Genomic DNA, 16,858 nt, shown 5'->3' with positions numbered 1-16,858 from the left:
AGACACTTCTCAAAAGAAGACATTTATGCAGCCAACAGACACATGAAAAAATGCTCATCACTCGCCATCAGAGAAATGCAAATCAAAACCACAATGAGATACCATCTCATTGTGAGATACCAGTTAGAATGGCGATCATTAAAAAGTCAGGAAACAACAGGTGCTGGAGAGGATGTGGAGAAATAGGAATGCTTTTACACTATTGGTGGGACTGTAAACTAGTTGAACCATTGTGGAAGACAGTGTGGCGATTCCTCAAGGATCTAGAACTAGAAATACCATTTGACCCAGCCATCCCATTACTGGGCATATACCCAAAGGATTATAAATCATGATGCTATAAAGACACGTGCACACATATGTTTATTGCGGCACTATTCACAATAGCAAAGACTTGGAACCAACCCAAATGTCCATCAATGATAGACTGGATTAAGAAAATGTGGCACATATACACCATGGAATACTATGCAGCCATAAAAAAGGATGAGTTCATGTCCTTTATAGGGACATGAATGAAACTAGAAACCATCATTCTGAGCAAACTATCATAAGGACAGAAAACCAAATGCGGCATGTTCTCACTCATAGGTGGGAATTGAACAATGAGAGCACATAGACACAGGGTGGGGAACATCACACACCGGGGTCTGCCAGGGAGTGGGGGAAGGGAGGAGGGATAGCATTAGGAGAAATACCTAATGTAAATGACGAGTTAATGGGTGCAGCACACCGACGTGGCACATATGTACTTATATAACAAACCTGCACATTGTGGACATGTACTCTAGAATTTAAAGTAAAACAAAACAAAAAAAGTATATAAAAAAAGAATGAACAAATTAACAATGCTTTGATTTTTTAAATACATTTAATTTACTTTTAAAAGACTAAACCTTTTACAAATAAAGCCTAAAATTTTTTTTCTAAAACATTGAATTAAAATATTAAAAACAAACCTATTTTGAAAAAGTAACAGTTTCTGCATCATATTGCACTGAACTATTTAAGAAACTTGTAGGTGGCTAAATATTTAAATGTGCTGCAGTTGTTAGTGTCAGCTCTTTCATTTAGTTTGTTCATCGACCTATTTATTTAGTCAACCAGTATCTGTTAACTCTGTCACTGCCAGAATCTGATCTAGGCAGTGAAGATATAAAGATGCATAGAATACAATTTCTGTATCCATATGCTCACAGATATATAAGCAGTCAGGTAGAGTAGTAAAATAATACTATAGTGCTTTTTTCATATTTAATAATATGGAAATCTACATTCAAGAGTTTCTCCATGCCATTTGTGATAAACACTTCTATCATGAGGTCCTCTGACACATTCAATAATGATTCATCTAATAATGCATACATTTCTTATTCATTAATTCATTAAAAAATAAGTTTGTGCACCTTCAATATGCTAGGCACTGTTCCAAGCTCCTGGCAGGTATCAGTGGCCCAATACTCATATATACAATCTAGACAAAATATATGACAATACTTTCCAAAATCTTGCCCTGTATTCTAATAGATAATAAACATGCTGACAATAAACTATAAACGCAAGTGAATTACAGAGTGTGGACAAAAATGGTAAGTGCTATGGGGAATATAAGGAGTAGAGATTGGAGGGCGAGGAGTTATCATTTTAAAATTGTATGGTTGTAATAAAGAGTGTGACTCCATTTTGATGTTCGATGGCTGCCAGCTTTCAAGCCCGACCACTCCCGTTCTCTTTCTGCCCCCGACCTGAGCAAGCAGATAAGAAAGCCCATCTCTTCCCTCCTTTGGTGTTAGTGGAAAGCTCAAGCCATGTAAGTCCTGGCCCATGTGCAGGAACTCTTACCCCAGTGCCACCCACCAACCACCATAAAACTCCAAGCCAGTCTCTTTTCCTTGCTCTCTCCATACATTTTCCCACCTGTTTGGGAACCTGCTCTGATCTTCTTGGAAGGTCTCATTATGTGAGCAGTACCCTCTTTCATACCCTCTTGATGTGTGTGTATGTGGGATCAGTCGTGACATCTGAACCACATTTTGGGTGGTCAGGGCAGGCTTCATTGATGAAGTGACATCTGAACAAAGTACTTAAATGAGAAAATTATCCATGCAAATATATCTATAGAGAAAGTGTTACAGGCCATGGAAACATGCCTGATACATGTTTGAGGGATAGCTCAAGATCTCTTGTGGCTAGGGTGGAGTGAGTGAGGGGCAGAGTTGCAAGGGAGATCTGCAGAGAGAAAACTGGTGTACAAGAACATTACATAGGACCTTTTGGCCAGGGTAAAGACTGACCTTGAGTGAAGTGGGGAGTCATTGTAGAGTTTTGAGCAGAGGAGGGACATGATCTGATTTTCATTGTAAAGGGATGGCTCTTGCTGCTAGTATGAGAATTGATTATAAGAGGAAAAGGGTGTGAAAGCAAGGAGATGAATTAAGGAGGCTATTATAATAACGGAAATATGGTGGTGGTTCTTACCAGTGTGATAGCCATGGAGGTAATGAGAAGTACTTGGATTCTGAGTAAATTTTGAAGGTAGAGCCATTCGATTTTACAGATACTGAATATAAGTTGTGAGAAAAAGAGAGGAGTCAAAAAAGAAGTGGTCGTTAACTGAAATGGGAAGATTGTGGGGGTGCAGCTTATTTAGCGGAAACATCAGGGGTTAAAATTTGAATGCATGTAGTTTGAGATGTCCCTTAGATGTACAATTGAAGATGTCAAGTATTCTGAGAGTCTTTAGAATATACGCAGTGTTATTCAAATGTTCCCAGCACAAAGAGAAGATAAATGTGTAAGGTGATGGATATACCAATCAACGCTATTTAATTATTACACATTATGTAATGTATCAAAATATTTTATGTACCCTGGAAATATATATGTCTATTAAGCATCAATAAAAAATACAGTGATAAAAATGATACAAATTTAAAAGTACAGTATAACAACTAAAAAAAAAAAAAATAAAGACAGCATTTTAATACTGGATGAGTTCCATTAGAGAGTATAAATGGATGGAAGAGAGAAAAGGACCAAGGACCAAGCCCTGAGTTTCGTATTCCAACTTTATGAGACTGGGGAGAAAATGAGGAACCAGGAAAGGAGACTGAGAAGAAGTGACCAGTAAGATAGGAGAAAACCAAGAGATTATGGAATCCTGAAAGCCAAGTGAAGAAAGTGATCGAGGAGAATGGAGTGACCACATTCTCCAACTGTGCCACAAACTTCTGATAGATTGAGTAAGGTAAGGATAGAGGTTTGGACCCCTGGATTTAGCATGGAGGCCAATGGTGACCTTCACAGGAGTAACTTTAGAAGATGCTTGGGAAAGATTATGTTTAGAGTGATTTATGAGAGAGTGGGAAGAGATAAATCGGAGCCCACAAATAAAGATGATTCTTTAGAAGAGTTTTACTATGAAGGAGAGTAGAGAAAGATGGTGACTGCAATTGGTAGAAGTAGGGTGAAGACAAATTCTCTTGAGATGAGAGAGATGATAATGAAAAAGACCCAGTACAGATGTTCTGATATGATTGGCACACAGTAGACTAGGAGGCCAGTCCAGTCTTCTCTTTTTCTCTGATACAGAATAAAGTTATCCTCTACTTTGGGAATACAGAATAGTCTCTGGGGGCTAGCCAGGAGACTAGCTGCCTGCCAGGAACACAGTTGCAAAATGTCACCCAAGATAAATCAGTTCCCCAGGCTGATGCCATTAGAAATTGTGGGGTCGAAATTGGCAGCATCCATGAAATGCAGAAACCCTGAGAAGTTAGTTTAAAATGGTCCTGACATCATAGAGCTGGAGCAGAGGTAAACCCTGAACAGTCTCATAGAGGTTAACCCAGGAAATGCAAGACTTCTATGGAAAATAACTCCCATTAAAGATAGCACCGAGTCAAATATTATAAATCAGATGAAGAAACAGTCATAACAGAGAGTTAGCAGACACAATAAATGGCAGACTTCACAGCCCAAGAAATAAACTGTTCAAAGATAGGAAGGATAGAAGAGAATCTACAAAGCAACAATGAGACAACATAAAATGAATTTGGAAAACAGCCAAATAGAAATTCTGTAAATGAAAAAATATAGTCACTGAATGAGAAAAGAAATGATCAAGTTAGATGAAAAATATTTTTTTCTCTCCTTATTTTTTTCATTTGTAATGAAATTCCATACATTAAACCCCATTCAAACTGAAATTTGGAAGAGGAGTTACATTTAAGACTTTGACTGTCATTCTCTTTAAACAGGAGAATCCCACTTATGTGTTTCCCAAAGGGGAAATCAATTCAGCAGAAATCCTCGTTTGCTTTGATTGGAAACATATAATCATCTCATCAGTATAAGCCTACAAGCTTTGACTAAAGACTGTTCCATGACTAACCACATCTAAATCTAGATGACAGCAGAGGTGTTGGGAGATTTATAAGTTTTGTAGTTTTTAAACAGTGATGAAAATCTGTAAAGAATGTTTGGAACAGTGATTCTCAAAGTGTGCTCTGCAGATCTCTGGGGGTGTCTCCCAGACCCCGTGGGCATGGGGGTGTACATGAGGTCAGAACCGTATGAATAAAACTAAGACAGCGTTTGCCTTATTCACTGTGTATTTCACGTTGATGCTACAGAAGCAACAATGATAAGACTTCTGGCGCCTCACCATGAATCAAAGCAGCAGCCCCAAACTGTACTAGTAGTCATTGCTGTCTTCACTCCTGCACACTTGTAATTAAAAAAAAATGCCAGTTTCACTTAAGAATGCCCCTGGTGAGGCAGTAAAATCTTGAGCTTATAAGTCTCTCTCCTTGGATATATATTTTTAACATCTTATGGGAATATTATAGGGGAAATATGCCTAGGTATGTCTGCTGCTTATGAAAGCTGATGGTTGACTTGAAGAAGAATGTGTGTGATTGAATTGAGAGTTGGACAGGCTGCTTTCTACATGGAATACCATTTTCATTGGAAAAACAACAGACAAACTGTGGTTATTCAGACTTGAGTATTTGGCAAACATTTTATTGAAAATGAGCAAAGTGAGTATGCCACTTCTAGGGAAAGAACTGATAGTATTTGTTGCCAATGATAGAATTTAAACTTTCACAGGAAAACTAGAAGTTTGGGAGACTTGTATGAGCCACCACAAGCTTGACAATTTTCTAATGTTTAGATTTTTTTCTGTCAGATTGGTAAAATACTAAAACATGACTTTTAAAATATTGTATAATAAAATACTTCAACATTTGGTGAATCTATATAACTCAGGGAGACAATATTTCCTAAATGACTGATGCATAATGTTACAAAATCCCAGTGAACAAGATAGAGCAGTAGATTTTAATGGAACAAAGTAGGAAAAGTTCATCAATATGTGGTATTAGATTCTACAGTGCAACAAACTTAAAAAAAAACTATCACTTGTCGCATGATAATTGTCACTTTGATACTACGTTGGTGTAGTATCAAAGAAGAATATTAAAACAGTTATTTGAAGCAGCTGTTAATGTACTTCTCCCATTTCCAATGACTGTGTGACTCCTAATCTTCATACACTTCAACCAAAACAATATTTTACAAAAGACTGAGTGTAGAAAAAGATATGAACAATCTTCTGTTAAGTAGGGGTGAGTGTGTGTGTGTGTGTGTGTGTGTGTGTGTGTGTGTTCAGAGTCTTGCTGTGTCACCCAGACTGGAGTGCAGTAGCAGGATCTCAGCTGATCGCACGCAACCTCTGCCTCCCGGGTTCAAGCGATTCTCATGTCTCAGCTTCCTCAGTAGCTGGGACTACAGGTGCACACCATAACGCATGGCTAATTTTTGTATTTTTAGTAGAGGTGGGGTTTCACCATGTTGGCCAGGCTGGTCTCAAACTTCTGAGCTCAAGTGATCCACCTGCCTTGGCCTCCCAAAGTGCTGGGATTACAAGCATAAGCCACCATGTCTGGCCACTTGGTAGTTTGTTTTTTATTAAACCAGACAGTAGAGAGATCCATGGCATTCTTCTCATGAACTTTTTTGAAAATATAATTGTTTGCATAAAATATTTTATTTATGTTAACATGTAATAGGTTTACTATTTTTATTTGAAGAGGATTTAATGTTAAGGAAACTAAGACATTTTTAGCTGAATTTCTAATGTTGGCAAATGTTGATGGAGCTCTTTTGGGTTCTCAATAATTTTTAGAGGTGTAAAGAGGTGCTGAGAATAAAAAGCTTGAGAACCACTGGCTTAGAATATTGTCACATGTATAGCTATCTTTAAGGACATATGATAGTTGATAGTAGAATAGGCTTAGCGTAATAACATACCATTTTCCCCATTGGAGTTTGAAGGGAGAATAAATTTTTACTATATAATTCTCTATAGAACATTTTTTTTTTCTAAACTATGTGTCAGAGAGCAACAGCAGCCCTAGAAAATATTTATCATTTACCTTCATTCTTTCCTCAGCTCTCTGTGTATCCTATACCCTTTTGATATGAAGGATATGAGTGGTTTTATTCTTTTAGGGAGGAAGAATGAAATGAGAAACTAAAATTACAAAATGGCCGTAGAAAGGACTGTCATAATGGAACTTTAATTTGAAAACCAGATAGACATATGCAAATAGTGTTCAAGTATATCAGAATAGCTCCTATTTTAAATACATGAACCTGGCCCTTGGGACAAACCTGCAAAAAACTTTGATGTTATTGCCTTTTTGGAGCAGAGTTGTCATTTAGGGGAAGCCTACTGTCAAGATGAATGAGTTTTTCTCATGTGAACTTTACCCCCTGTGAGCTTCTGTTTGGGCACTGCTGAGAGTGTTGGACAGTCTCTTTTCCAAATGATGGTTAGCTTGACATTTCATGATACTTCTAATAAAACTATGTGTCAAAGAAATTGAAAGGCACATTCCCTAGGGTGACAGGTAGAGTGAGCCGCATAGATTTTATGAGAACAAACTGACCATTTTTGTCATGAATGTTAATAAGAAATAAATGGGATCAAAGTTATTCAAATTGTATTTCTACTTCTTCTAGGGCTGCCTCTTTCTTTCAAAATCCTGTGGGGTTTGTTTTAATAAGTGTTCCTTCCTATTCTCCTTTATATTTAATCTATTGTTTAAATGGAAAAATATTTGGGCCTTTTAATTTTGTGTCAGAATGAAATTTTCTGTTGGGATTTTAGACTGTTGGCAGTAGGTAATCCTTGCATACTTTCTATCTGTCTAGTGTAGTGGAGAAACAAGAAATTATCCATTCTGCAACTGAGCAGTACCAAGTGGATTAGGACATACTGTTTGTCTTATATTTTATTCATTAAATTTTTGGGTTAGCAACATGCCATACCTCACAGCTTGTTTCTCTTAAAATCAGAATTTGGGTTTCAAAATGAGAAGAATGGAATGGGTACCATTTTCTTTTTCCAGGGTTTTCTATCAGCCATGCTGAGTTAGCCTTGGAAGCTACTGAGTAAATGAGGTGCCTCCGAAATGTGTGTAGCCTTGAGGGAGGAAGAGTGTGGGGAGGGCACGTTTCCTGTGCACACACTGTCTCCATGCTATGTGTGTTGTTGTTGTTGTTATTTTCTTGGTTAGTTTTATTTTAAATAAAAAACAAGTTAATTATGATATCTTAGAAAATGTTCTACAAATATCTAAACCGTTTTAATGGCTCAGCAAAATCTTGAGAGTTTAAAATTCAGTAACTGCTAAGAGATTGGGATGTTAACAAATTAGAAAAAAAAAATCAATTTAGTCTCTCCCCACCTCTCCTGAGCAATTCAATACACTAATAATGATAATGGCTAGCGTGCATTATGTGCCTCTGTTTGCCAAGCACTCCTATTTGCTAAGCACACTCCATGCTTACTAGAATGTCAGCTCCATGAAGACAGGGATTCTTGTTTGTCTTCTTTACTACTGTATTCATAGCCCCTAGATTTCTTCCTGGCCCATAGCAGATACTCAATATGTACTTTTAGATTATTATAAGCATTAAATAAGATCTTTATTTTATGAAAGATCTTATTTAATCCTTATAATAATCTCATGTCATGAAGTTTGCACTGTTATTATCATCATTACCGCTTTATAGATGATGAGATTGTTAATTGGGGTTCCCAAGATCACACAGTTAATGTATGGCAAAAGTGGGATTTGACCACTCTCTCTCCAGTGTATGAATTTTTAAAAATTAGGTTATTTCACATGAACTAAAAAGTTTTTTTTAAGTAGAAAAAAATACAATTAAATAAGAGAATCTCTAGAAAGATACATCTCTAAAATTACAACTGACTAGAAAGAAAAATGTCAACTGATTTAATCTGTGAAATATTTTAATTTTATAAGTATAATAACAACAAAACAATTACACCAACAATACATGGAAAACAAGACTTTACTTCCAGTAAATATGACAACTAGTTCCTTTCATTTTTACATAAAATTGCTGATAAAATTGATAAAAAGACACTGTTGATAAATGGTCAAATACCATAAACTTTTCATCAAAATGAAGAAATTATAACTAGTATGTATACACCTGGAAAAATATCTATCCACTTACAAAGTGAAGTTAAAGCAATGAATGAGGTCCAGATTTCTACCTGAAAAATAGCATTGGGGTAGTATTCCCTGATAGGTTCTCTACCAACTTCCCATTGAAAGACATGTTGCCCCATGGAGATAGAAAAATACAAAAGCTTTAATAGAATTGAAAACTAAGCATAGTAATTCAACTTTTGTAAGAAATGGGAAAACTTTTTTTCAAATGGTACCCATAGATGAAGAGGGAGTCAGAACCACAAGGGATCATCTACATCCACTTTATTCCCTGAAAGGAGCAGCATCGTGGGCCAGGAAGGAAGAGTGGTCCCTCTGCCTTCTAAGCGCATAACTCAGAAGGGATTCACCATCCAAAAACCTGGGCAGGTGCCCTAACACTGTGTGGGGGCTTAAGGAACTACTCCAGCCAACAGAAGAGATCCGTCTCATAGTTAAGACTGAGGAATGAGGCAGTGATTCTGTAAAAATGACTAGTGGTGGGTACTGGAGCTAGTTTGGGCTCAGTGTAAATAATGATAAGTTTGCAAAACTGAAAGCAGATGTCAAAACTAATTCTTGAAAAAGGTGATAAAGTATAAAGATAACTAACAATGACCTGGGGATAATATATCAGATTATAGTAACCAAGTGGATGTGGGAGAGATAGGGTAATTAAAAATTCTGAAATTCTTCATCCTATGTGTAGGGAATCAAAATATGTTGGTTCATTTTATGCACTGAGAAATAGAGAAGCAGAGTAGAGAAATTATGTTTTTAAGATGGATTAATGGAGAAGTGTGTTTTGGAAGATATTAAACATAACTGCTATTAGAATCTAAACCAGAATATATATATTTCAAATCAGTGTGGAAAATAAAAGGGAAATAGTCTCATGGCAGAAGACACAAAAGAAAGGAAAAAGGAGGAATACACTCAGAAAGCATAAAATAATAGAAGAAAACAAGGCATGTTAATTATGCCCATAAATGTAAAATTGTTGAAACACACTTGATTTGTGAGGATGTTTTGTTTGCAAGTGACAGAATCCCAACTTCTGCCAAATCAGCCAAAAGGGGAAACTTTCTGATTCATGTGACTACAAAGCTGGTGAAGACAGATGTAAGGATGGGCCTGAGGGTTTACTGAGAGCAAAGGCTTGAGTGCTCCTGGAATCACCTAATTCCATCTTCTTTCTTTCAGCCTTATGTGTTAGCTTTATTTGATCAGATTGGCTTCCTCTACAGTACTGGATACATGTCTGCCACTAGATCAAGACTTCGAATGCTCCCAAATTTACCACAGAGAGAGCACAAGACTGTCTCTTGCTTCAGGTTCAGATACCAGGGAAGCTGATTGGCCCAGCTTGGCTCATGTGCTCATCCCTGGTCCCAAGCACCATGGCCAAGGAGGCAGGGTCATGAAAGAATATGGAAGCCCTCACTAAGAACTAAGAAGAGGGGGTAGGCAAAAGAAGGAGAATAATGTCCCAGAAGGATGGGATGTTTGATGCTTTTCTTAGAAGAAGAATGCTACTCAAAGTAGTAAATATAAAATTGAACTATAAATCACTGTCAAAAATGGTCCAGACATCTTTAATACTAAAAGGATTTTTAGTTATCAAAGATACTAAGAAAAGGTAAAGAAGCAAAGATGGCAATATCAGTATTATGCTAAGTAGGATGCAAGGCAAAAAGCATTGAACTGCACCAAGAGTACCATTGATATTGATGAAAGGTACAGTCAACAGTGACTATATAACAGCCATAAATATGGCACTAACTCTATATGGATAGCAAAAATTCAACAAAACCAAACTTGTTAGAAACTGTGAAAAGACAGAGATGGTGTCATGGAATAACGAATAAGGGTGCAGGGTCAGGGGCTGATTGCCTGAGTTTTGAACCTGGCCCCTCTTTCTAACTGTGTGACTTGGATCAAATTATTTAACATTTCTGTGTCTTCATTTTCTAATCTGGAAAATACGGATGATAATAGTACATGTTGAGGATCCCTTATCCGAAATGCCTGAGGGAAGAAGTGTTTCAGATTTCAGATTTTTTGGGGGGATTTTGGAATATTTGTATTATTCTAGTTGAGCATCCCAAATCTGAAAATTTGACATCTGAAATGTCTTGACTAGCATTTATTTTGAGTGTCATGTCAGCACTCAAAAAGCTTTAGATCTTGAAGAATTTTTGATTTTTGGATATGGGATACTCAACTTGTATTTATATTCCTTGTAGACTTGTGGTGGGGAGTGTATGAATTTATTCACAGAAAGTGCTTAACAGAGTACCTGTCAGGTGGGAAACACTTTGTAAATACCAGTTATGATTTTTTTTTTAAGCATTTTGGAGAAAAAAGACCATTTCTGTGGCCAATGTTAGCACAATATTTTCAGTTTTTAATATAACATATTGACCAAAAATATAGGCTTTAGAAATGTAATTTAAACACTGAGCATATGTACCCATTCTGAGAGCCTTCTTACAGGATCCATGAACACTGATGAAGGTGAACATATACTGCACCAGAATCTCAGTGACTGATCCAAAGGAGGATGGAGCACGGACTGCAGCCTGGGGATTGGGAGGGCCCTGGAATGTGTAAATCTGATTTACAGCTTGAAGAAATCACTGTGGGTGCTGTATGGAGACCAGGACTGCAAGGGCAAGAGTCATAGCAGGAAACTGGTTAGGAAGCTACTGTGGTCATCCAGCCTGGAGATGATGGCGGCTTGGATGAAGGCGTTAGCAGTGGAGGAGATGAGGGAGCCCTATTTGGAAGGCGAAGTCTGTTGAGGCATTGAATGTAAAGTGCGACTCACAGAGAGGAAGTCATGGCAACTCCTGGGTTCTGCCTGTGGGATGGAGGACAGGGATGAGGAGTGGGTTTGGGTGGAGGAGATAGAAGCGAGAGGGGTCTGCTTTTAACTTGCTGTTACTGGTCTCATAGGACTGTTGTAGCAAAGTGCCAAAAACTGGGTGGCTGAAAGCTAGGAATTTCATTGTCTGACAGTCCTCGAGGCAAGACTTCTGAAATCAAGGTGTCAATGGGGCCACACTTGTTCTGGTGGCTCTAGGGGAGAATCCTTACTTGCCTCTTCTGGCTTCTGGCATTTGCCGGCAGTCCTTGGCGTTCCTCGGCTTGTAGGTGCATCAGTCCTGTTGCATGGCCGTCTTCTCCCTGTATATCTTCACATCACCTTCCCTCTGTGCATGTCTCTCTATGTCCAAATAACCCCCCCCACCTTTTTTTTTTTTTGAGACGGGGTCTCACTCTGTCGTCGGGCTGGAGTGCAATGGCGCGATCTCGGCTCACTAGAACGTCCGCCTCCTGTATTCAAGCGATTCTCCTGCCTCAGCCACCCGAGTAGCTGGGACTACAGGTGCCGCCACCATGCCCAGCTAATTTTTTGTATTTTTAGTAGAGATGAGGTTTCACCATGTTAGCCAGGATGGCTTCGATCTCCTGACCTCATGATCTGCCCGCCTTGGCCTCCCAAAGTGCTGGGATTACAGGTGTGAGCCACCGTGCCCGGCCCAAACCTCCCTTTTTATAGAAACACCAGTCATATTGGATTAGGACCCAGCCTAATGTTCTCATTTTAACTTGATTGCTTCTGTAACGAACTTACTTCCGAGTAAGGTCACATTTTGAGGTACGGGGGCTTGGGACCTCAACATACCTTTTGGGGAGACAAAATTCAACTCATAACACCTGTTAAATGTGACTGTCGTTTAACTTTTCAAGTGGAGCTGTTAAATGGGGAAATTGGATGGATATATTGTCATATTGTCCATAGGCCTTCATCCAGTTTTTTTTTTTTTTTTTTGATGTGTGTATGATGAGCATCTTCAGACATACAGAATGTTCTGTATTTTGAATTTTGTTTTGGAATACATTTTCAAAAGAAGATGGCTCTTAATATATACCATTAAAATATTTTGAAGAAGTGTGATGCCAATGTTAAATTTACTATTCTACAGGGGAGGAGGATATAATGGCTTAAAATGCAGACAAATTTATGCATGGAGCAACAGGAAGTAAAAAATTATTAACTCCTGGTCTCCGTTTTTTTGATAGAGTACATTTCCTTTCTGGCACTGCTAGACACAGATTAAGCAATAATTAAGCTTGAGTTTCTAAGTGTAGTAGCATTAAGTAACACAGTTCTATAACCTCAGAAAGCTGGAGAATCACGTTCTGATGTACATAAAATACAAAATATTAAAATGTGATTGCCAATACATTTTGTTTTAGATCTTGGAAATGTCACTCCTTTATTCTTCTATTCACTCATTTAAAAATATTTTTTAGTTTCTATTATGTCTCAGTCACTATGCTAGATGCTGGATTTCAATAGGGAATAAGACAAATTTAGCTGTGAAGCAATACTCAGACAATGAAATATGACAAGTACTAGTGTGTGGTTAAGACCAGGGTGCTATTAGGGCCTGCAGAAATGGCACCTGAGAGTTTTGGGGGTTATTGGGGGGGCGTGTGAGAATGTTTTTTGGAGAAAGAGATTTAGGAAATAACATACAGATGTCACAAATATAATACTGATAACATTTAAAATATATTCTATATTTTAGTGCTGCAATAGTATTTTCTACACTTACACTTCTCCAGGATTCAAAACTTTTTAAAAAGAAGGTAGTACAGGATGACACAGAGAATCCTGTCTCTCCAGGAACTTCTGTAAGTATGACTTAATGTCTGTCCTTACAATACTTATCATATAAGAACTATTGGCATGCTAGGAAATTGTCTAATTATTTAGATGAAGCAAAGGAGTAAAGTAGAAAAAACATTGAATTTGGCGTAAAAAGATTTAGGTCCTATTAATGCTATTTATTTATTGGCATACTTTGGACAAATCTCTTAATTTAAAAAAACTTATAATCTCATTTGTGAACTGATGGAATTGGGATATAATAATTACTAAAGTCCCATCCAAAGTCCCAGATGTACCATTATATTAATCTAGCTTTGATCTACCTAGCAAATAAAGTTGTTTCCCAAGACTTGCTCCTCATTCCGCTTTTGAATCTATTGCCTTAGCGTTGCCAGTCAGATACCTGTGCTGTTTCCTGCTTTGGATTCCTCATAGTTAGAGTCTTCCATTTAAGCTCTCAAATCTGACAACTGATGTCACATATTCTCTGATTAGGCTTTGTTAAGACCAAGTAATTTAACAATACAGGATTGTTTAGGACTGAAATATAGAGATTCATCACATAGAACCCTTGCTCATTATTTCAAGCATTACTAATAAAATCGCTAATATCTAGCATCATTACAAATTAGCAAAACTAATTGTCCTCAGTAGAGACTCATTTCTTGCTATATTGAAAGCAATAAAAATGCTAAAAGCAATCTAACTCTAAAAATTGACTTAGAATAATGATTGTCAATTGGGGGTGATTTTGCCTCCTGGGGGAAATTTGGCAATGTCTGGAGATATTTTAGGTTGTCACAACTGGGTGGAGAGGGGTGCTACTGGCATCTATTAGGTAGAGGCCAGGGAAGTTGCTAAACTTCCTATAATCTGCAGTACAGCCCTCCACAGCAGTTATCTGGCCCAAAATAGGTCAGTAGTGCTGAGGTTGAGAAACCCTGATTAAGATTAATGTGACCTGTCTTTTCATTAGTGACAGGAAATCTGAGCATTGAGTGATTTAAGTTATACTGATGGGCATTTTTTTCTGTATTGCTAATCTACATACTAGACTCTTTGAGTACTTCTTGTGCCCATTCGAATCACTATCCTCCCTGTGGGCCTCTGTCAACTGCTTACTCTGTTTTTTTTTTGAGACGGAGTCTTGCTTTGTCGCCCAGGCTGGAATACAGTGGCATAATGTCAGCTTACTGCAACCTCTGCCTCCTGGGTTCAAGCAATTCTCCTGTCTCAGCCTCCAGAGTAGCTGGGACTACAGAAGCCTGCCACCATGCCTGTCTAATGTTTGTGTTTTTAGAGAGTTTCACCATATTGGTCAGGCTGGTCTCGAACTCCTGACCTTAGGTTATCCACCTGCCTTGGCCTCCCAAAGTGCTGAGATTACAGGTGTGAGCCATGGTGCCAGGCCTGTTGACTACTTACCCTTGTTTCCAGGGAACAGCTTGCCCTACTTTTCCTGTACTACCCATCTGCATTTGAGCCCCTTTAGGCCCTATTAGCTACTCCTGGCTAGCACGTGTTGCTGATTGGTTGTACACAAGGAGCTGTCAGAAATGCATAGCAGGAAATACTTAGAACAAATGGCAGTTGTTCTAAACGATTTTAAAGTTTCCAGTGTCTACGATGGACTCTACTCCCCCAGAAATAGCTTTCTTTGCACATCTCTCCTAGCTCTCAGCTCTGGACATTTGTCACCTCTTTGTAAAGTGTAATATTGAGGGTGGCAAATTAATTACAATACCTGTTTGGAATATGAGCAGCATACAGTAACATGACACAGTGGATTAAGACTATGGACTCTAAAGGCAGGAAGACACAGGTTGGAATCCCACCTCCATCAAAATACGACAGTATTTAGGCAAGATAGTTAACCTTCCTAGGTCTCAGTTCTCCCAACTGTAAAATGGAAATGATTATAATACCTCTTTGGCTGTTAGGAGGGTTAAATGAGATAATATATACAAAGCATGTAGCACAGTACCTGACACATAATAACTAAATGAATATTAGTGAATATTATTTATTTTTTAGCCCTTAAAATGACATTTACAAAAACTTTTCATGACATAGAAACTGCTGATAATATAATTTGCAGTGAGAAATTCACACTGCAAAACTATTTTTCAACAATGGGTACAGAGAGAAAAGGAAAGTTGAAAACAGTATGCTAAAATGTTAATAGAGGATTGTTGGATTGTGGATGATTTTGTTTTGAATATTTTTTATATTTTATAGAATGTGCAAGAATCATTTCTAAATTAAAAATTTTGATACTGTGGAATGATACCAGATGCCTTTTAAACTTACATTTAGTCTTAGTTTAGAACCTTGACATTATTAAATGGAAAGATAACTATCATTTTAATATTGTTTAGGCCACTGAAAATAAAGATGACAATGAGTTTTTAGATCCTATTTCCCTAAATGCCCGAGAGTATTTCAATATTCATCTGTGGTTGAGGTGCCGCTTAGCATTGGTGACTGCGTTTGTTGCACAGATTCATGGCATTGGAATTGTGAAAGGTATAAACATTTGCTTATTGAATGTTTTCATAAAAATTAATTTTACATAGGTGAAGAGGGGTTTATTGGGATGTATTTTATTATGTTAACTTTTATAACTTTCTAGCTTGATCTGCTTATAGAATTAAAAATTCAGGTTATTAATATATAAGAATATTTTTAACAGCCCTTTGTATCATTGAAAGTGGCATATATCTTACTAATGTATGCAAAACAGGTAAAGCAATTTCAAAATACGAATGCCCAGGTCTTCTTGTCATCTGGGAAGGCAACTAGTGTAGAAGCGAAGAGCACAGATTACTGGAGCCAACCCACTTGGGTTCAAATATTGGATCCACCACTTCCTTGCCAAGCCTTTCTTAGCCAAGTCTCTTAAATCCTCCTTACTCAGTTTCCTACCCTGTAAAATGGAGATGATTGTACGTACTTTCTAGGATTATTGTTAGAATTAAATGGGTTAAATTTATACTGTCTTAGATCACAGCTTGGCACATGTAAATGTTAGTTCTTGGAGTGATTAATCATTATTTATTTGTATACCTATCTATTCACTCATTTCTATCCATCTTCCAAATTAAATTATCTCATGCGATATCATCATTTTTGGAGCACTAGAAACTCCTAAAGTACTTTCCCACAAAGTACAACACATTTATTTTCTATGTTTCATGTAGAGTCTGTTTTCCATCTTAATATACTGTCCTGTTCTTTGATATTATACAATATTTCAGTGATGAAAATTGGGGCTATTACACATGTATAACTTCTTACTCTTTCAATGCATTTTAAATAACTGCATTTGTTTATTTTAGAGGATGATATGACAGATTGCCGGAGCCTCATCAATGAAGTGTGTATGGAGGCAAAAAGTGCAGGCGACACGGAACTGCAGGCTGAATTCTTGACTCAAGCTGTAATTCTTGGCCTACAAGAAAAGCATTTAAAGGCAGAAATCATAACAAACCTTCAGGTAGAAAGGAAGCTTTGTTCATATTTATAGTCAGGGAGGGATTCCTGTTAGAACAAAAGGAGAGAATTTCAAATTCCATTAGGTACTGAATGCATAACAATTAACATGACCAGCTCTTGTTTCAGTGAATTGGAAACAGTACTATCA

At 37.5% G+C, this 16,858-nt stretch overlaps 1 protein-coding gene across 1 annotated transcript in view; it reads left to right on the top strand.

Moving 5' to 3' along the window:
* CFAP54 (cilia and flagella associated protein 54) overlaps nt 1–16,858 on the top strand; it is a 374,000-nt gene that overhangs the window by 220,449 nt on the left and 136,693 nt on the right. The window contains 3 exon segments of the mRNA XM_017893969.1: nt 13,133–13,238; nt 15,594–15,741; nt 16,554–16,711. Of these exon segments, the coding sequence (XP_017749458.1) occupies nt 13,133–13,238; nt 15,594–15,741; nt 16,554–16,711 (412 nt within the window).

Source organism: Rhinopithecus bieti, unplaced genomic scaffold, assembly GCF_001698545.2.
Source record: "Rhinopithecus bieti isolate Rb0 unplaced genomic scaffold, ASM169854v2 scaffold_23405, whole genome shotgun sequence".
Taxonomy (NCBI): Eukaryota; Metazoa; Chordata; class Mammalia; order Primates; family Cercopithecidae; genus Rhinopithecus; species Rhinopithecus bieti.
This window is presented reverse-complemented; position numbering and strand designations above follow the sequence as displayed.